Consider the following 21,602-nt stretch of genomic DNA (forward strand, 5'->3'; position numbering starts at 1 on the left):
CTCTCTTCCCACCCCAAAATACAGACTCAACCATTGTAGAAGCATGGAAAAACCTAAGAAGTATGACAGATCTAAGGTAATTTTACAGTGATGGTGGAGGTAGGCTTGATCGTAAGAGGGGATGAGTCTGAATTCATGAAAAAATTGAATGTTCTATAACTTTAAAGAACAGAATACTTTCCTTAACTCATTTAATTTTTTTCTCTTATCCCATTTTAAAACAGGATAAATAAAAAAAACCCCAAACCCAAAACCTGTTCTTATTGGTGACAATACTTAAGGATCCTTTTCCTTTACATGAGTGGCCTCTGCATGAGGTCCTGAAAACACCCTAGTACAGGTCCTATTTTGCTACTGACAAGTATTTTTATATCTAAACCTTACTTTATTTAAATGACTAAGTTAGTACCATGCAATAATTTGCACATGCCTGTTGATTAACTATTAACAGAACTCTGTGCCCAGTTACAAATTAGGTTCACATTTTTGCTAGATTACTCACCTGAGAATTCTCTCCTGGGTATTTTTTTAAAGATTTTATTTATTTATTTGACGCAGAAAGAGAGAGAGTGAGAGCACAAGCACGGGGAGCAGTAGGCAGGCAGGCAGAGGGAAAGGGAGAAATAGAATGCTGCTGAGCAAGGAGCCTGATGTGGGGCTCGATCTCAGGACCCTGGGATCATGACCTGAGCCGAAAGTGGACACTTAACTGACTGAGCCACCCAGATGCTCCTGTGTGAACTAATTCTTTTTTTTTTTAAGATTTTATTTATTTATTTGAAAGACAGAAATTACAAGTAGGCAGAGAGGCAGGCAGAGAGAGAGAGAGGAGGAAGCAGGCTCCCTGCGGAGCAGAGAGCCCGATGCGGGGCTCGATCCCAGGACCCTGGGATCATGACCTGAGCCAAAGGCAGAGGTTTTAACCCACTGAGCCACCCAGGCGCCCCATATGTGAACTAATTCTTGATGTCAATGTGCATTTCTTACTCTGTTGTGACTTCAGAAAATATGAAATTTAACTATGCTGAAATAAAAAAGCAACAGCAATCTAAATGGCTGACTTTCTATAGCTTAATTTTTAGAAGTTATGTATGTTGTAAAATGGAAGATACACATTGGCCCACAGCTACATATTCTATTCTATTTTTAAAAACTCATGTTAAAAGGAGAAACACATTGCAAGATTAATCTCCCTCTGTCAGAGCAATAGAACTCACAACAACAAAAAAATGTAAACACAAAATCTCATTTATTTTTGTCTGAAGCACAAAGGAGCTCACTCAGCACATCAACAGGTTAGCAAATCACACAAATACTGAGTAAAAATGTCCTCATGAATACACACATATTTTGTTTGACATATAATGTAAGGTGGTTTTTGATAGAGAATTCTTTCTGACAGGCTCCTGAACAGGAAATAAACAGGCAAAACTCAGTGCCCCATGACGTCTGTTCCCCGTGGACACTGAAAGCTGTCTCAGAATTTACACGAGTTCCGTCACTAGTCTCTCAAGTTTTGCGTTTCAGTAAATTTGGACTAGATTTACAGACTAACCCCTCAGCTCTCAATCTCTCACCTTTGGGGCTGTGGGCGGGAAAGGGAGAGGCTGGGTGTGAAAATACGCATGGGGTCCAATGCTAGGGCTTTCCAGTAGTGTCTGTTCATCTGTGTACTTTTTACACACTTTCCTTTACAGACACTGAAAAGGGTCAGGGCCCAAAATCATACCAAAAGGGACTAGGTAGATCTGAGGTTGCAAATATCTCTTCTAAGACTCACCAAAAAAAAAACAAAAAAAAAACAAAACAAAACCAAAAACAAAACAAAACTTAAAAATTCGTAACAACCCGTTTAACTTGAGAATTATTTCCAGACATTGCCGTGACACATTTCTTAGTCTACCTTTTAAAAACTCAGATGCTCCTTTTAGACATGTGAATGTGTCCAGCAGCATCAACAACCTTAAAAAATGGACAACAATGAAAAGATGTCCACTAGGGTACAAAAACGTCCAGGTCTGGGTATCTTCCATGTACGCACAAGGTAGAACTGATACAATATGCCTTCCAGCTTGCCTTGAAAGCTTTCCATATGTCTGGTTCTGAGGTGAAAAGATTAAAAATAGGAAGAGTCTGGAAGGGAATGAAGGTTCAGAATACATTGCTGGATCTCACATCCACCATGTTACCTCTGTGACATCCCAGCTGTAGTTGCCAACAGGGACACTCCAGGGCTCAAGATCAGCTAAGCGTAACAGGAAAGTTTCCAACCACTTTCCTCCCTTTGCTGTGCAGAATTCTCAGGGAAGTGAAAAAGAGATTCTGTGGGGTTCAGTGCTCACAATAGTACTTAGAAAGACTTCCTCCTGACATGAAGGGAGCTAGGTCCAAGATATTCTCTCAGATTCTAGAACCTTTGACAATGAAATCAGAGAAAGAACGAAAGAAGGGAGCAGATTCTTAGTCTCAGGTTTCGATTACCAGGACAACCTCTCAGTCCTAATCCCATGTTTTATTCCCTTTTGGACATTCAATTCACCTTAGCCGATCAGCCCGCTTTTGTGTTCTGTTGAAGAAAATACCTTTCAGATGCAGGACTATCAGCAGTATTAACTCAGTTTTTAGCTGTTAAAGTGCATTCCATTAACAAATGCCATGAAACCCGAGGCAACCAGTACAGGGCGAGGTGGGGGGCTGATAAGAAGCCTTCATTCTTTCTTTCCTGTCAGAGAGCAAAATATTCGAACATAAAGTGACAGATAGGGTTGGCTTGAAAAACTGCCTCTCCACAATTCAGAAAGTCAAGCCACATGAGGCCAAACTAACATTTCAAGGTGTAGAGCCTCTGACCACATGTACGGCCAATGTCTGCCATATTGTACACAGCCTACGCCACATTCAGGACCACCGTGCTGGGAGCCATGAAAACACAGAAGTTCTAAGAGAGGCAGGGAGGGCGAACTACAATAAACATTTCAACATATCCTATTTTTACCGGAAAAGATAGCCAGGGCTTAACATACTCCCGGGGCTAAATGGAATGTTTGACAGACTGGTTGTAGATGGCCACTCTCCTTGCTGCTGAGGTCACACCTGTTTATATACAGAATCCTTCATCTAAGTGAAAGCTGGTGCTGGACATCAACACGTACCTCCTCCTTAAGGAAGGTACAAGTATAGGGTCTTGCAAAGGTTGGGAAGGTAGCTGCTGCCTATGAGAGGATCTTACACATCCGATCCAAATTCTTAAGCCCACTCCTCTGGGTTAGACACCAGGGAACCATGTTCCTTTGGCCACCGGAAGCTGAATTTATGGAGTCACTTAATATCCCACAACACAAACTGCTTGTGTGTTTTAAATAAGATCAAATTGTGTGTCAACTGTATTCAAATGAGAGAAATTCTTTAAAAAATGAAAATAAGACCAAAATTGTGTTCCGTCATTAGATGTTGTGTGTACACAATCAAATCTAAAAGTGTTTCCACCGGGAAAAACAGAAAACACAATGTGGGCAGATGACTGCTGATTTAGTACAACTAATTGAGGATCAAGAAGGGGAATTTTGTTCTTGGGTCTGTAAGTCCAGAGTTAGCTATATTATATTATATTCTCTACTCTAAGGTAAATTATAAGGAGTCACACTTAAGTCCTAGGTGTGAGTGTGGAGATACAGTAAGAAAATCTATTCCTTTTCCGTGTTGGTTTATAGTATTTGAAATTAAATGAGAAAACTGTAGTATTTAAATGACGTTCACATCAATACTTCTTCAGAGTTTATTTTTAAAATTTGCTTTTAATTACAGGTTATGGAAAAGTACACTGTCCTAGGAAGCACAAAAATACTGTTTTGTGTAATGTTCCTAGATGTCTAGTGCAGGTTAGTCGTATTACTCTAAACCTTAAGTGGGGCATGTACTTTCATTATCCTAAAATTCTAATGTCCCCCAAAGTATTAGGAATTAAAAAGGCAGCAGGATAAAATGGAAAAATCCAGTGCTTTCAGTAAGCAGGGTTTAAAGATTTTTAATAATGTATTTAACTGAGTTTGCCTTTCATTTTAAAGTTCTACCAGATTGAGATCTGAGGACGAAATATTCAGCAACCATGGCATACCTCTTGGGGAGACCCCATCATTGCCGTGAAACCCTTCGTTTTAGTGTTGGTAGCTCCTTACTGCCCAGCACGTGACCCAGTTTATGAAGACTCCAGTCTACACAACAGTGGAGTATGGAATTTGTTTCTTTTCTAATAACACTGAAGCAATAATAGCATCACACATTTATACATTAAGGTGATTTGAAAGTACACAAAAATACCACTATTTGTACCCTGTAGTTATATGAATAATATTCCTAAGAGACTTTAAATCTTTAACACCCAACCTCTGTCAAACACTCTGCAGCACAGAACTCTATGAAGAAAGCATATGGCATTCAATTTCTGACATTTCATCCCCAAAGAAGGCAAAGCACAACAATAACACGTCTCTGAAATGCAAATTCCATTAAGTGCAAATTTCCAGAACACAAGGTCAATCTAGAAACACATTTTAAAATTCAACAAGTTCTCCTTTGAAATTAATATGCTCAGTACATAATTTTCAATCATAATCTGAAGTAATTTTCCAATGCATGTTCATAGTCTAACTTTTTCTCCCTCATAAAAATATATTTACTAGTTCATTTTCCATTTTCTGATTTTTCACATTTATTAGCTCAACATATCTAGCCTTACAGGAATACCTTTTCTCTCCACATTTCCAAATATGAAATCGATTTGACTTAAATCTCACAATAAGAACCCCACCAGGAATAACATTCCCTTATATTTGAGCTTAAAGTAAATCCAAACAGCTCAAAAGGGAGAGATTTTGAATCCTCCCAACCAGAAGGCTGGGAATTAGCACGACCTCCTTCAAACGATTTGTCAAGTGAGTACTGTAACTAGACACAGAAAGAGAGAGTCATCCCAAGAACAAGATACTATTTTTGGACTTTCTAACTTGGCCTGGGCACCAGGGAGATGCAGAACCACATGATCCCAGGAGAATTCGTAGAGGCCGAGGGTCTTACACTGAGCTTGAAAAGGGGACCACCTGTTTTCCGCCCACATAAACCTCCTCAATATTTCGGTCATCTCCTGAAAAAAAAATGAAGGAATCATTCATAAAGTGTTTTTTATGTCAATAGGTATTTTTTAAAAAGATTTATTGCTTTGAGACAGAGAGAGAGTGTGGGAGTGTGGGAGGAGGGGAAGGGAGAGAAGCAGATGCCCCGCTGAGTGTGGAGCCCGACCTGGGGCTCAATGCCATGACCGACCAGAGATCATGACCTGAGCTGGAACCAAGAGTCCCACGCCCAACGGACTGAGCCACCCAGGCACTCCTATGTCAGTAAGTATTTTATTTTATTTTTTTTATTTTTTTAATATTTTTTATTTATTTGACAGAGAGAAATCACAACTAGACAGAGAGGCAGGCAGAGAGAGAGGAGGAAGCAGGCTCCCCGTGGAGCAGAGAGCCCGACGCAGGGCTCGATCCCAGGACCCTGGGATCATGACCTGAGCCGAAGGCAGAGGTTTTAACCCACTGAGCCACCCAGGCGTCCCTGTCAGTAAGTATTTTAATTGCTATAGGGAGGGATTTAAACAAATACCACTTCTAAGAGGGAAAATACAAAAAGCTACATTTTTTTTCCTCTCGGACTGTTCATAATCTGGACAAGGGGACATGACCCAGACAAGGGGCTCCATCAAACTGGAGGATTGGGGTCTGAATTCTGCACCAAAGGCAGAAATCACAGAAAGTTGAGTTCACTTTCCGCGGGCAGCCCTGTCAGCTGGAGTGGTTTGCATTTCCAGCCCTGACAGTAAAGGAAATGCTTATCTTTATAGGCCAGAATCATCCTCAGCATGGGGAGATGGAGGGCCTCCAGGAAAGGAGCTCTAGAAACGGCACCTGCATCTCTTTTCTCAAGCTCACCCAGGACTCAGAGCTCCCCAGACCAAGGGGGAGGCAAAGTAGAATCTTCCATACTATTTATTTCTCTCAGTGAACAGAATCAAATGCGAGTACATGTTAAAACAAAACAAAACACACACACACACACCAGACATGGGTGGTGAGACTCCACCACAAACTTAGCACAAATAGAACATGGTAGGGAGGACTGGGCAGGTGTTCAGAGTGAAGGGGGAGGAAGGGACCCGACGGCCTCTTCCCCGGCACCTGCCGTTCCTCAGCTTTGGATTTATCTTCCAGAGGAACGTGGGCATTTCAGATAATGCCCTGAAATGGGCTTGACACTGAGGAATGTTAATAAAGGAAATGGTCACACATAGAGTTTAACCTGTGGGGCCACACATGCAGGGAGCCATACCCAAGAAAGACCAGGAAAGATTTTATTTAGCACAGAGACATATATCCACCTACCTAGGTAGAGGAACTTCTGGATTACAGCCTAAAATGCAAAATGAAGTAATAATAAGAAAAAATATTCTGTGCACTTAGAAGAGTAAATTCACAGTCAACAGGGGGTGGTAAAGCAAAGACATACAAATTTATTTCTCAGAGGCAAAAATCTACTTCCATTAATGAAAAAGAAATGGACTTATTGTAGTCAAATAGATTCAAATATACAAATATATTCAAAATACAAGTTTTTGTCAGTACCATTATTCTTAATATTACATTGATAAATTGAAAAGGATCTACTTTCCCTTTTAAGATTCGCCTGTATTCCCTTAAAATGTTTCCATTTCTAATTTTTTTTTTTCCTTCCGGGGAAGATATGGTGACTACTTCATGAAAAAGATGCCTTTTGACAAAATTTGTTTTACTTACTTCAGATGTATCACCAGTCAGATCCCCAGAAAATAAGTCAATGGGAGAGTCAGATGCTTTGGGGTTAATCAGGAGGGCATCGAATTCCTTGCCCACTTCAAAGTTTCCAATCTCTTTATCCAGTCCCAGGGCTACAGAGTGGAATAAATTAGTAAACAGTCAGTATTTGGAGCCATCCGATGGTGAAAATGTCCCCATTTGCAAGGACAGAGTCTGTCCTTGCAGACTATCACTAGAGAACAACTATCTTAATGTGAAGCAGAGAAGCTCTCATTCTAAGAAATCCTAAAACACTGACACACAGGAAGCAGAAGAAGCATGTGGAAAGCACAATCTGAGAATAAAAACAGGTCCCCTCATCACCACGATCTCTAATTCAGATGGTGTCTGTCTGTTTCCGCTCTATTAGCGCCCTTCACAGTCCAGCTGGCCTATGATTTCCATTCATCCCTCTAAGAAACATGACGATTGACATAATGTCTTCCTTTCCCCTCCTGTTCTCCCCCCAACACTCCAACTCTTGCCCTTTTTGTTCTGTGAAACAGCTGACAGGATCTATTTTCATGGCAGTGAAATGAACCTCAAATAAATAAGTATCCGTTTGCGTCTTCGTCAACGCAGCCCTGTCCATCCTAAGTTCCTTAGTTTAAATCCTCTGAATGGAGAAAATTGACTTCTGAAAGTAAGTATGTCCTCCTAACTCAAGAGTGCCAATGCTGTAGAAAGCAGACCAATTTCTCGGTAACCTCAAGGACTTTCTGGTTGCCGGGGAAGAATGGTTTTCTAAAATAGGTCAGTACTATCTGTTGACTTAATCCATCTCGTAACGAGAATTCACGTTCCATGAATATCAGATGTCAAGGAGGAACATCTGTCATTTTTATGAGTTAGTTTCAGAAGATGGCAGTAGTTGGCTTTCCGAGTCAATAAAGATATTAAATCTAAAGCTCCTTAAAGCCTGTAATCTGAGTGCACGCTGAGCTACAAAGAGGAAGCGCGCACAGACGAAGGCCAGCTGGAGGGCACCATTGTTTATTTGAAGTTTTGCATGTGTTGGTTGAATTCTGTCCCATCAAGATAGAGTCCGATGTGAAAATATTGGATCAGGTACCTCCATTAGACACAATCTGGTACATTCTCTCTCTATATGGATATCCAGCAGACTTTTTGGCAGTTCCCTAATCACTGATTAAGAAACCCTACTTGTTCTTAAAAGATTGTTTAAAGGGTAACTCTTTTATTCTCAGAAAAGAACAAGATTTTATAGCTGAAGAACTCTTATAGGCAGACAGGGGTGCAAAAGTAATTAGAAAATGTTAAAGGCAGTTAGGTGATTCCTACTAACTGTGTGGGAAGGACCGAATGTAGTAGAAAAATCATTGGAAATTCTCTCCTCCTTTGCCAATTACAATCTTTTGCCTTTGATAAAGAAGCTTAGGAAAATAGAAGTTTTTGTTTTTTGTTTTTTTTTTTTAAAGATTTTATTTATTTATTTGTCAGAGAGAGAGACAGAGAAAGATCACAAGTAGGCAGAGAGGTAGGCAGAGGCAGAGGGAGAAGCAGGCTCCCTGCCGAGCAAGGAGCCCGATATGGGACTCGATCCCAGGACGCTAGGATCATGACCTGAGCCGAAGGCAGCTGCTTAACCAACTGAGCCACCCAGGCGTCCCGGAAAATAGAAGTTTTTAATGACTGTATTCAACATAAAATTTTTGTGTGTTTAATAGTTCAGATGACCAGCTTCATTCGCCAGAGTTTTGATGGTACGTATACGTATAAACCAACTGAGAGGATTGTTCAGACCTGGAAGGTCAGGCATGTGCTAACCCAAAAAAGGCACAACTGCTTTTACAAATTTGTAAATTGGTCTAAATCCAGATTATTACAGGGAGGCCCAGGAGGGCTGGTAAGCAGTTCAAACGCATTTCAGGAAATGCAGTCTCGCTGCCTTTGGAGCACATGAGCCTGTGAAGGGGATTTATGCACATCTTGGTCTTGAGAGTGAAGGGAAAGGCTGTGACAAGCTGGGGAGATGCTGCAATTTAAACAGTGATCCAGTCATCTCACTTCACTCAGAGTCTCACAGAGACACGCACTTAGGAGAAGAAATTCCATCACAGTAAGCTCAGGGCCCAGAAAATAGATCTAAAAGCTACACAGCAAGATAGACACGATTTGGTAAGCACCCCATGCCAGTTTGAGCTCGTACAGGATCCCGATGAAGCACCTCGCAGAGAGCCTAGAATACAGAAGGCACTTAAGTACAGTCCACTGGCACCATGAACATCAGATGGCGGGCCAACAATACCAACAGGGATGGGGAATTTTAAAAAACGGATGATTTAAAACTTGGAACTTTAGAAAACAAAAAGACTTAAGAAAATTCAAAGAGCATGACCTCTGCTTGTTTTCCCTGAAATGTTCTTTATGGCATTCGTCATAGCCCAGAACATCCAAAGAGCCAGAAGGTTTCTCTTCCCAGGACACTCTCAGCGTCTATCATCCTCCATTTTCTAAGACCCCGGGTACCTTTCATGAATCTCTCTCTATATCTACACTGTCTCTGTTTCGATGTTTTCATTTCCTAATAGCTACCTGAGTTTCATGCTGTGCTCACCATCATCCATCCAGATCACACTAAAATACGGAAGTGACTAAAAGCAATACAATTACCAATTTCTATTTTTTCCCTGAAAATATGGTTATAGGTGAGAACTGGAAAAAGCTGATAAACAGTCTTTACATATCAATCAATTACACTTTTACATCTTTTTCCTTTTAAAGAGCTTTGGGTAATTAGTGTCCTTAAATATACCAAGAAAATGCAGAGTTGAAGCTGGGATTTCCAGAGGAAAGGTAGGAACCTGCACTCTGGCACCCGATTTTCTGGATTCAAATCAGGGCACTCTGTAGCTTGACAACCGTGTACGCCTCGCTCAGCTGCCTGGCCGGTCGTGGGGAATTAGCAGCGGTTGTGAGATTGAAGTCACAACACATGACGCACAGTGCCTCTTACCTGGTAAGAGTTAAGTCTGGGCTATTATTTTTGCTATTATTATGAATAGCATTACTCTCATCCCTCAGGCCAATACAGAACGTGTTACTTGACTCAGTGGGAAAAAGCTGATGATTTTCAAGAACTCACCCACATGGGAATATTGCAAATATCCAACAAAGCATTAATACAATTGTGTGTTGAACATGTCCTCCGCCAAAGACAGGGGACTTGCTGAAGAAAGGATGCGTCCACTACATGTCTGAACATTACCCACTAAATCTGGGGTATGGTATATGAGACACAACACTGGGGTATGAATATGGGGTGCCTGCTGATGCCACTCTCGTGAGCCTTCATACTGTTTCCAAGGACACAGACTGGCACAGTTGTACGCTGCTCAAGAAAGAGACAAAATGGTCATTACCTTGGCTGCCTCCAAGAGTAGCTAGTCTGAAGACCTCTTTGAGGGTGAGGCTTTTCTCGTTGATCTTATTAATTAAAAGGATATTGGAAACCATCACTGCTCTTCTGATCGCATCCAGCATGGAGGCTGAATAACCACCAGCCACATCTATGGGAGATGAAATAAAGCCACAAGAGTAAACTCATTCGATAAATGGGATATTAGGTATATGACATTGGTTTTGGGGTTTTAGTGACTGATACTCAGTCTGAAATATACTTCCAAGAAAAGATCTTATCTAGACACAGAACAGACACAGACTAATAGTTGAAAGAATTCAAAACCTGCAATTAATATCAAATGTGTATCAAATGTATTCATTTCCTAGGGTCCCTACAAAAAATCACTACAGATGTGGCAGCTTAAAATAGTAGAAATCTATTCTTTCACAGTTTTGGAGGACAGAAGTGTTAAATCCGAGTGCTGGCAAGGCCGTGGTCCCTACAGAGCTTCTAGGGAGGAATCCTTCTTTGCTGCTTTCAGTTTCTGGTGGCTCCTGCAACAGTTCCTTGGCTTACCACAATATAATACCAGTACAACATCTGTTCCTGCCTTCAAATGGCCTTCTGCTCTGTCTTTACGTGTCATTCATTTTCTCCAGGAAGACATTAATCATTGCATCTAGGGCCTACCCTAATTCAGAATGACTTCATCTTGAAATCTCTACCTTAATTGTAACTGCAAAGACCTTTTCATATTTTGTTCAGTAGACATCTTTGGGGATAAGGAGTGACAGTTCAACCCAGTGCAATGCCCAAATGGCTAATAAAGCTAAGAGAAGAAACTCTTATCTGGATAGTCCTTGAACTCTCACAGAAATATGCCTGCATAGTTACGAAAATAATTTGCATAACATGAGACTTAAAACAAGCTCACAGTTCTATGCCCTTAAAAACTCTAGCTCTATTCTAATACAGATGAGAACTTTGGGAATTAAAAGCTACTTTATGGGGTGCCTGGGTGGCTCAGCGGGTTAAGCCGCCGCCTTCGGCTCAGGTCATGATCTCAGGGTCCTGGGATCAAGTCCCACATCGGGCTCTCTGCTCAGCAGGGAGCCTGCTTCCCTCTCTCTCTCTCTCTCTGCCTGCCTCTCTGCCAACTTGTGATCTCTCTCTGCCAAATAAATAAATAAAATATTTAAAAAAAAATAAATAAAAGCTACTTTATGATAATTTTTCAGGGAGAGCTTTTAGAAGGAATTGTGTTCATATTTTTTGTTGTTGTTTGTTGACTTTATTTTTTGAGAGAAGTTTAAGGCTCACAGCCTGATAACTTTTTTAAGGTATTACTTTAATACTGTACATATGCTCTCATAAGATACATTTTTGATTTTTGCTTTCATTTTTTAAATTCCTTTACAACTTTTAAAATCTTATTTCTATTTTAACTGACCTCCCTGATACGCTGTTGTCCCATCTCGTCCCTAGACCTTGGCCCATTGTTTTGTCTCATAACTCACTGAATGCTGTAGATTTTCAAGTAATTTTTTCCAAGAGTTCATGGGGAGAATATTTTCTAAAACTCTGTATATTGGAGAATTTTGTTGCCTTTGCAAATAAAGGAGGATCTCGTCCAATATAATATTCTTGGGTAACAACAATTTGGCTCCAAACTCTTTCTGGATCTTGCTATTTTTCATGCCAGCAAAAACACCCAAAAACCAAACTCGTTTTTAATAAGTTTTGTTGATAACCGACTTTTTTCCCTGCCTCACCGTTTTCAGATTTTTTTTTCCTTTTTCTTTGTAATTCCAATATCTTACCAATCAGTTATGATTTAGCATAGAACAGGGTAAGTTCTTTGAATATGACACACAGTTCTTTCTTAAGCTCAGAAAAGATTTATCCTTCACAACTTCTATTCGATTTGCTCTGGGTCCTGGGTCAGGATAAACCTCTGTGTTGTTAGTCTTTCTATGCTCCATGTGGATCAGTCTCAAACATCCCCTTCGATCTTTGATCAATGTTGTTTTCCACATCATTGATTTAATTTTCTGCAATAGTTCTACTCACAGCTTCCTACACTGTTTGTCATTTTTAAATTGAATTATAATTAAGACAACATAAAATGCATAGAACTCAGGTGTCTAGTTTGACGAATGCTAACAATTATACTAGCCATTTAACCACCTTTCAGAAAGACAAGATGTTAAACATTTCCATCACTCCAGCAAGATCTCTCTCAGTCCTTTCTGGTCATTGGCGCTCCCTGCCCCCATCCCCAATCCTTGGCAACCACTTTCTGATTTCTCTCAACATAATGTTAGCTCCACTGGTCCCTAGGTTTCATACCATATGGAAACATACAGCATGTGCTCTTTTGTGCCTGGCTTTTTTCACTTAACAAAATATTTGTGAATCTACCTTTGTTTCACATAGATCAGTGATTTCTACTTTCTTGAATGCTGAGCGGCATTCCACTCTAAGAATACACCACAGTTTGTTTATCCACTCCCCAGTCCACGGGATTTTGGATTGTTTCCTGCTTGGGGCTATTACAAATACAGCTGGTATAAACATTCGTGTACAACTCTTTCTGCAAACATATGTTTGCATTTCTCTAGGGTAAATACCCCAAATGGAATTACTGGGTCATATGTCGATGTATATTTAACTTTACAGGAAATAGCCAAACAATTTTCCAAAGTGGTTGTAAAATTCACCCTCCTTCCAGTCATGTAGGATTGTCTACATGCTCCTCACTCTTCCCCCGCCCCCCCCCCACCAGTTTTCTTCTTTCATTTAAAAAATTTCTTTTTCCATCACAACTTGTGGTCTTTTCATAGTACCATGTCTTCTTGTACTCCAAAGATGATGGCAATTTCCTGAGATTTTTCTTCTAAATCCTGAGATAGGTCAATTTCAGAGATAAGATCATCCTGTCATTGGTTTTTTTGTTTTTATTTTTGAGAGAGCGCATGTGCACGTGCGCATGAGTGGGGGGAGGGCAGCGGAAGAGGGAGACAGAGAATCTTAAGCAGCTTCCATACCTAGTGTGGAGCTTGATGTGGGCCTCGATGCCAGGACCCTGAGATCATAAACCTGAACTGAAATCAAGAGTCGGATCCACCCAGGCACACCTCATTCTTTTTGATATGACTTTCTCTGATTTTGCAACACTTTTGTTAAGCTTCATGTGAGTTCTCCTATCTAATCATTGAGAAAGTCCAGAACTGCCTCTACTTGTCGTAGATGGGGTGAACAAACCACTTTGGGACCTACTCCCGGCCCATAGTATAGGGTTAAATGATCTTCTGAAGCCTACAGGAGGCAGGCAGGTTGAATTTAAAGGTCATGTTTCAAAAAGAGTGGAATGCAGTGGGGCTATTGCAACAGAAACTATGTAAAATGCAGCAGCATTCTCCCAGTTCATAAGTGAATATGTCATATTTAATCAAACCTTTGGTCAATATACCAACATTGCTCCTTCCCTTTAAACCAATCTTGACTGACTAGTGCAATGTGTCAAGTACGTGCTAATAACCATTTTGTATGCACCTTTTTCTCATTAAGCCTCAAAATAAGCTTATAAGATAGACATAGTTATAACTATTGTTATTGTTATAGAAATTAGAGAAAGGAAGTCTTAGAAAATTAAGGAAATTTGCTCAAAGTCTTACAGCTAATAAGTGACAAAGCTGTACCTGAACATTGTACCCACCACGGCACAACCCAAAGTCAAGAACTGGGAGTCACGTGATGAACTGAAGTCACGGAGACAAAATCCTCGAAAACTGGAAAGCAAGACCTAACCTGACTTTTGGCCATCAACAGAATTTTTCATTAATAGACTAGTGTGTAACAAAAATTCTTGGCCATGTTTTTTCATATTCATTAAAGCTTTTCTCTGACAATAAAATAACTACCTTAACACCTGTGACTATATTCAAGTATTACCATGGTCTCGATGATTGGCATCTTACGTGAGAATTTTTTAAAATCATAATTCTTTTGACTCATAAAATTGGAGCGAACATCTAATCTAGGACACCTCCTTAAAAATATTAATAATTCACTTCATTTTATTGTATATCTTCCCGACATTGCTGGTATAAAATTAACTGACGTGTGAGTTATTGCGGGAAATGATGACAACCATCTTCACCATTATGCAAACATCGCAATGCTCTTAAGTATCAGGAAGGTAAATGCATCAAGAATGAAAATAAATCCTTGTGCCCCATACCCACCTAAAAATTTTTTTTTTAGTTATTCATACACAGTAATAAAAGGTTCACAGGGGATATGCCTACGCATTTGGGCCTGTCTCATAATTTCAAAGTGAGCAGCACTGCACACAGTCAGGAAAAACAATTAAAATGTATTGTGGGGTGAAAAAAAGGCACCACTAATTCATCAGCCACCTAGGATGTCCTTCATCCCAGCAAACAACAGACTGCCTGTGGGAGTTGGAATCTCATTTTGTTAAACACTGATCAAAACCAAAGCAAGTTCTTAATATATCTCCAGATTCTCAATGTTGGCATAGACCGAATCTCTGCTCCCTATGGCAAGGTCAAATAATTTTCTTTCGAGATGGTATCTGTCATGACAGGGTTACGGAAAACTAAGACCGTACAAATCCAAACCATCAAAACCTAGCCAGAGGGACCAAACGAAAGGGGGAAACAAATCAAGGAGTTCAACAACAACAACAACAACAAAACCAAAAACAATAAAACTACACCACCTTTGTTGTAGGACTTACCCTTTGTCAAGCAATCCCTGATGGCCCTCAGGAGGTCAGCATCATCAAAACCTCTCCCTTCCCATACAGTTTCTTACTGCTGCCATCCCACCATTTTACTAGCTCGAGATAGGACTACCAGATAAGAAAACTAATTCTTTAAACTGCAACCTGGAAATTAGTCGCATCATAAAGTTAGGCTCAACCACTTTGCCCATGTCCAAATGGCGAACTACTGACCTGTACCCAGCCCTATTTTCACTTCATGTTTCAAGACTTCGAGCACATTGAGAAAGCCGCTGCTGAGCCTGTAGAAAGAGGAAGTAGTCAGGACAAGGAGACACATGTGTTTCCAACAAAAAAAAGGACACCAACAATAATGATGGTGATTTCCCTAAAACTGTGTTTCCCGGCATAACAGCTCTCATGTTGACACAAACACATTAGCCAAATTAGATCATCTGAGTCCCGAAGTAAAAAAACAGTCGTAAAGGAGCTCTGCTTATTGGGTTGAGGTTAATCTCAGGAGGGTATAAAGCATCAAGAAACAGAAGGAAAATGGGATCATTTGTAAGGAAAAATAAATGAAGGAATTCAATCTTGCCATTCATGCAAAAATCTACTGGTCTTCAGTGTTTTTTGTTTTTGTTTTCATTTTTAATAAACTCATCATTCTATGTTCAAAAGTAGAAATCGCAAAATATTGTTTTTCCTCTGTGTCTGGGATACTTTGTTACCCTGAATGAGTAGTGACTTGTGAAACCAAAGAAGGAGGGTACTGCTGGGAAAGGGGGTGCAGGCTGATGAGTCAGGACCTGACAGTTCGCAGGCTGCGGCTGAGGACCGCGGCAGCTAGGAGAGAAGGTTCCAGACTGAATTCTGGACATTATGACCCTGAGCTTACTAGACGTGCCGCCTTTCTACAGAAACAAAGGAAAACCAAAGCGTTTCTTAGAAGTCTGAGAAGAGGCAAAGGTCACAGTGGTCTCCTTGAAGATGCACATAAATACCACTGTCAAATCCCCAATGCACATGCAATAAATCAAAGTTATTGGAGAAAGAATAGCAGCGACCATCTAAACAGAAACGTACCCATAAGGAAATTTAACCTCCAATCTCAATTTGCAAAACTGGATCATTTTTTAATTTATATATTGTGTAACTAACCCTGGAAATGTTAAATCCTTTCCCTATCTGGTCCCCAGACTATAATTATGGTCACTAGCCATACATAGGCCAGATTTCCTCTCATGTGTGACCACTTTATGTTTGAAAACCAGAAGGCTCTGGAACCTCTCAAAAATGCCCCAGAAATATAGCTCTGTGGCTCTCAAGTCTTTCCTGTGCTTCTATCTGGCGTACTTCTCTTTTTGCTGGCCAACTCCCTACACTTCCAACTGCCAGGACCTCCGACTCTACCTTGGGGCTCTTTCCCCATCACAGAGCCTGCTCTGCCCTTATTCCGGGAAGGTCAGGAGTTTCAGGGAATTCATACCTCTTTGCCTCACCCAGCAGCCCTCCACAAATAACTGATAGGTGTGTGGGAATAACTACCCCCGCTTCCTCGCCCCAAAGGCAGGATGACTTTGAGGTCTGTTTTGTACATTGGTTCCCTGAAGTTTCTGGAAGAATTAAACTCCAGGAGCCCACAGTGTAAGCTGCTTGATGATGTGCTCTTACTGACACCCTTGCCTTCTCTGTCTTACCCACGGACATCCTGAGATACCTCCACATAAACGACTTGTACATGAGTGGTCTCATGGTACACTTCTGCAAGAACGCAAAAGAGCAGAGGATACAAAGTAACCCTCAAAAAAACTAAAACCTAGCACAAGCGAAATAAATTTGCTGAATGAATATACGAATGATCCATCTCAACCTGCTTCCAAGTGGGAGGAACTCTATTCTGAATCAACTAGCACCGGAAGTGAGATCCTTTCTGTATCGAATCCTGGTGCAAGGGTTCTTAACCTAGCATCCATGGATCAGTATCATGGGATCTATGAATTCCCTGAAAGGAGATGTAATGTTTCTGTATCTGTGAGCTTCTTTCTGAAAATACAGGCCATCATTTCCATCTGACTCAGATCTATGACCTTTCAAAGGGCTGAAAACTAATTATAAATAAAGCTTCGTATTCCAGGGAATTACAACAGGACACGGTCCCTCCCATGTGACCTGGTGGCCTGTTGGATCCGGCAGCGCAGTATACACTGTCGGACACTGGCCTGTGGCAGCACTGCACCTCCTCCTGGCCGCAGAGCATGCGAAGTAATGGGAAGTCAGTGCCCTCTCCCTGGAACGCCTGGCTCGCATATGCGTTCTTGGGGTCCTTAGTTGCAAACCCTGAAATGCTGGAGGTTTTGAACTCTTTCTGTTGTATTTCCTATTGTCCCATTTTGGGCAAACACAGAAATTTTAAAAGATGCTGTGTTCTTCAAATGCATACTCTGCAAAAAATGTCCTCTACTGAGTGCTCTTTCTCCCCACTGAGGCAGAGGTTGGCCCCGGTGCTCTACCTGGTTCCTGTCCCAATTAAACAGAACTCGCGAAGGGGGACCCGGAGGCAGGGCTGAGAAAACCAAAGGTATCCGGGCTGCTAATTCGCAGCCCAAACACTCACCATTGACTGACCGATGATTGTCTACTTACGATAAGTTAGAATTGGGGCAATGGGCGATGGCTGCTCCCCGCTCCTTGAACACCTGCAGCTCTTCTGCTGAAAGGTAGCAGCCATGCGCCATCACTGTCTGGAGAGAAGAGTGTCCTGCGTGGAGTTTGCCACTTAAAAAATGTTTCCCTTAGTCTCGACTCCCAGCAAGATGTCACAGGTGCAGACAAGATTTACAGGTGTGAATTATCTGAGTCTCTTCCCAAGAGCATTTATGATTACTTGTATGTTGAAAATCCCTGTGTACAAGTTACCCCTCCAAAAAGGCCTGTAAAATAACAAGGGTCTGGGGGATCTACAGGCTGGGACAGCCATCCAGCTCGAAGATACATTGTTGCCTTCGGCCACGCTACTTTATTTCCTAATTCTACATGGTGAGCAGCTGGTGGGGCTGTGTTTGCTCCTATCTTAATCAGAACTTTCTAGAAGTAAACTTTTCTTTGTCAGCACATGGAAGCTGTGGGCATAATCCTGGAAAGAGTTGTTCTCATTTCTGCTTCTAGTCAAATACAGGCACCAATGCTCTTGATACACAAAAGCAAATAATCTTTTTTTTTTTTTGACAGAGATCACAAGCAGGCAGAGAGAGAGGAGGAAGCAAGCTCCCTGCTGAGCAGAGAGCCCGATGCAGGGCTCGATCCCAGGATCCTGAGATCATGACCCAAGCCGAAGGCAGAGGCTTTAACCCACTGAGCCACCCAGGTGCCCCAAAAAGCAAATAATCTTTATTTATCTATTTTTTAGGTCTTTTTAAAATTGGAATACAGTTGAAACAACCAAATAAACTGTTTTACCACCCATATTTATATTTTCACAAAAATTAGGAAATATAATATTTTATATGCATTAATTTGGAAGATGAAATTGATCTAAGAAGGCAGACACTGCCTTCTCTGTGACACTTCTCTGTTTAGTCCTGATGATATTTGTGGGTTTTCCTGAATAGGATTTAAGTCTTTCTTGTGGTATACATACAGTGTAATATTACTCAGTAATAACAAAACATGAGATCATGCCATTTACAACAACATGGATGGACCTTGTGGGCATTATGCTAAGTTATGACGCTAAGTGAAATCAGTCAGACAGAGAACGACAAATACCACATGATTTCACTTATATGTGGAATCTAAAACAAAGAAAAATTAACAAGCAAACAGAATCAGATCTGTAAACACAGAAAACAAACAGATGGATGCAGAAAGGAAGGTGTTGCGGGGATGCGCAAAATGGGTGACGGGGAGTGGGAGACATGGGCTTCTGGAGATGGAATGAATACGTTGTGGGACTAAAAGGCACAGCCTAGGAAATAAAGTCAATGGTGATAGGTTGTATGGTGACAGATGGTAGTGAACTTGTCATGAGCATAGCATAACATAGAAAAGTTGAATCACTATGTTGTACACCAGAAACTCATGTACCATTTTGTGTCAACTCTACTCAAATGAAAAAAAATCAAAATTTAAAAAAAAAGGCTTTACTCTTTCAAAATTCTTCTTCCTTCTGCACAAAACCTGTTTCTAATAGCTTTCTCCTCTGGGAGGCGCAGTTCAGTGACTAAAGAATTATTAATAAAATAAAATTTTCCTGGAGCATCTGGGTGGCTCAGTGGATTACAGCCCCTGTCTTCAGCTCAGGTCATGATCTCAGGGTCCTGGGATTGAGCCCCACATTGGGCTCTCTGCTCAGCAGGGAGCTGCTTCCCCCTCTCTCTCTCTGCCTGCCTCTTTGCCTGCTTGTGATCTCTGTCTGTCAAATAAATAAAATCTTAAAAACTAAATAAGTAAATAAATAAAATTTTCCCAAGCCCTGTGCAAATAAAATTAACATGCAAATGGCAGGTTGATTTATTAATCACATGGAAATATATGTAGAGAAGGCTGAAAATTACACTGTAGCATTTACAAGATCTATGTAGAGTATTAACCTTTCAGATTAGTCACATTCAGCCCTCCCTTCATAGTCCCGAAGAATTTATTTGCTGCAGTAGGTTCAACTCTCCATGCAGTTTGTACAAGTCATTGAAGGCCAAGGCCCAAGGCCAAGGGATATATTGTTGGAACGAAGGGTCTCCCCACTATATTAATTTTAATTAATGTGAAATTATTTAATTATTAAAGTATTATACACTCATTTTTTTTTTTTTTAAAGCATTACCACAGTGTCTAAAAATAAAGACTAACTAGTCCCGTTTTCTCCCTCGGGTGGATCACATTTAATTGTCAATGTTTGTATTCCAGATAATTATTATTTTTAAGAGAGAGAGAGAGAGAGGGAAAGAGTGTGTAAGTGGGGAGGAGCAGAGGGAAAAGGAGAGGGAGAATCCCAAGCAGGCTTCATACTCAGCACAGAGCCGGAGGCAGGGCTTGATCCCAGGACCTGGAGACCAGGACCTGAGCCCGAATCAATAGTCAGATGCTTGACCAACGGAGCCACCCAGCACCCCAGATACTGTTTTCTCAGTGAGCATGTACCCACACATCTATACACACACAGCAAACAATACCCTGTAAACATTCTTCCTTGTAAGCCCGTATACATCACTCTCGCGAATGCTGGATAAATTTTAATTACGGATGCTCTGTAAACTAAACAATCCCCCACTGATAGACACTTCCTAACTTCCACATGAGTTAACATTCCTATTCATATTCGCTACAGAACGGATCCTTAGAAATGCATCTGCTAACTCAAGGGAATGCGCATTTACATTCTAATGGATACTGACAAAACGTCCTTGGACCAAGCGACAAGCCCACCCTCAAAGAAGCCTTGAGAGTTATTTACTGGGATGAAACTGCAGGCTGATTTTTAACTGTGCACCCACGCGCCCGCATCCTCTGGGCTTTACTCTAGTTTGGGTAATGCACACATATTGGAAAAATCTGAGAATTACCATTGAGATGTTATTTATTATTTCATTTTGTTTCCCGCTGCCCCCCAAATACTGAGATTTACTGAGATTTTATTTTTTATTTTTATATTTTTTAAAGATTTTATTTATTTATTTGACAGACAGAGAGCACACGTAGGCAGAGAGGCAGGCAGAGAGAGAGGAGGAAGCAGGCTCCCTGCTGAGCAGAGAGCCTGATGCGGGGCTGGATCCCAGAACCCTGAGATCATGACCTGAGCCAAAGGCAGAGGCTTTAACCCACTGAGCCACCCAGGCACCCCATGAGATTTACTGAGATTTTAAAACGTAGATAAGTACCCCTTCTTGACACAGATCATGTCATGATCTGCAACGTACCTTGTTTGTCAGAAGATTGTTCTTATCGTACACATCTGTGTAGTTTTTATAATCTTGAAATAAGTTCTTCACAGCTTCAACTTCACTGACCGTTTCACTTATATGGCTCTACAAGAAAAGAAGTAATATTTTCCATTTTATAATGTGAAATACCATTAGAAATTATACTTCCTACCCCAAAAATGGTATGGATGGTGTCTACTTGCAAGGTAACACAACAAAGATGCTACGTGGGTTTTACTGAAAACAATTATATGTATTATATACATACCACATCTATATGAAAAAGAAACTATGAATGTGAACATGATAATTACATGAGTATGTAATGTTCTAGCCCTAACCTTAACCCATGTTACATTCTTTCTATAGATAGTGGGAATAAAAAAAAAAAGTACTTGAAGAGAGTATTTGAACCTAGCTATTTGTGGGAACCTGCCTCTTCCCATTTGGCCATTTAAGAAAAGAGTTTCGTGGCCATAAAAGGACAGATAGCATGGTTCACTCATAAGAAACCTGGAATTTGAATAAGGAGAGCTGAATGTTAGCCCAAGTTCTGAGCCTGGTTATGGGTATTAGGGTGAGTCAGTTTTTTCCTTTGGGTCTTTATATTCTCACGTCTCAAATATAAGGGTTGATTTAAAGGAGTAATTTTCTAAACTCTTTCAGCTTTGAGTATGTTATCCATATAC

General features: G+C 40.7%; 1 protein-coding gene across 1 annotated transcript in view; it reads right to left on the reverse strand.

Annotated features, from left to right (window-relative positions):
- Positions 1–1,232: 1,232 nt before the first annotated feature.
- The window catches only part of GDA (guanine deaminase), a 74,032-nt gene continuing 53,662 nt past the window's right edge, over positions 1,233–21,602 (reverse strand). Inside the window, exons 8-14 of the mRNA XM_046023738.1 lie at positions 20,911–21,018; positions 17,642–17,739; positions 15,230–15,297; positions 10,265–10,411; positions 6,843–6,973; positions 6,432–6,459; positions 1,233–5,140 (exon numbers count right to left, since the gene is read on the reverse strand). Of these exons, the coding sequence (XP_045879694.1) occupies positions 5,070–5,140; positions 6,432–6,459; positions 6,843–6,973; positions 10,265–10,411; positions 15,230–15,297; positions 17,642–17,739; positions 20,911–21,018 (651 nt within the window). The 3' untranslated portion in view covers positions 1,233–5,069. The remainder of the gene's footprint in view (positions 5,141–6,431; positions 6,460–6,842; positions 6,974–10,264; positions 10,412–15,229; positions 15,298–17,641; positions 17,740–20,910; positions 21,019–21,602) is intronic.

The sequence above is a fragment of the Meles meles genome, chromosome 11 (assembly GCF_922984935.1).
Source record: "Meles meles chromosome 11, mMelMel3.1 paternal haplotype, whole genome shotgun sequence".
NCBI classification, from domain to species: domain Eukaryota; kingdom Metazoa; phylum Chordata; class Mammalia; order Carnivora; family Mustelidae; genus Meles; species Meles meles.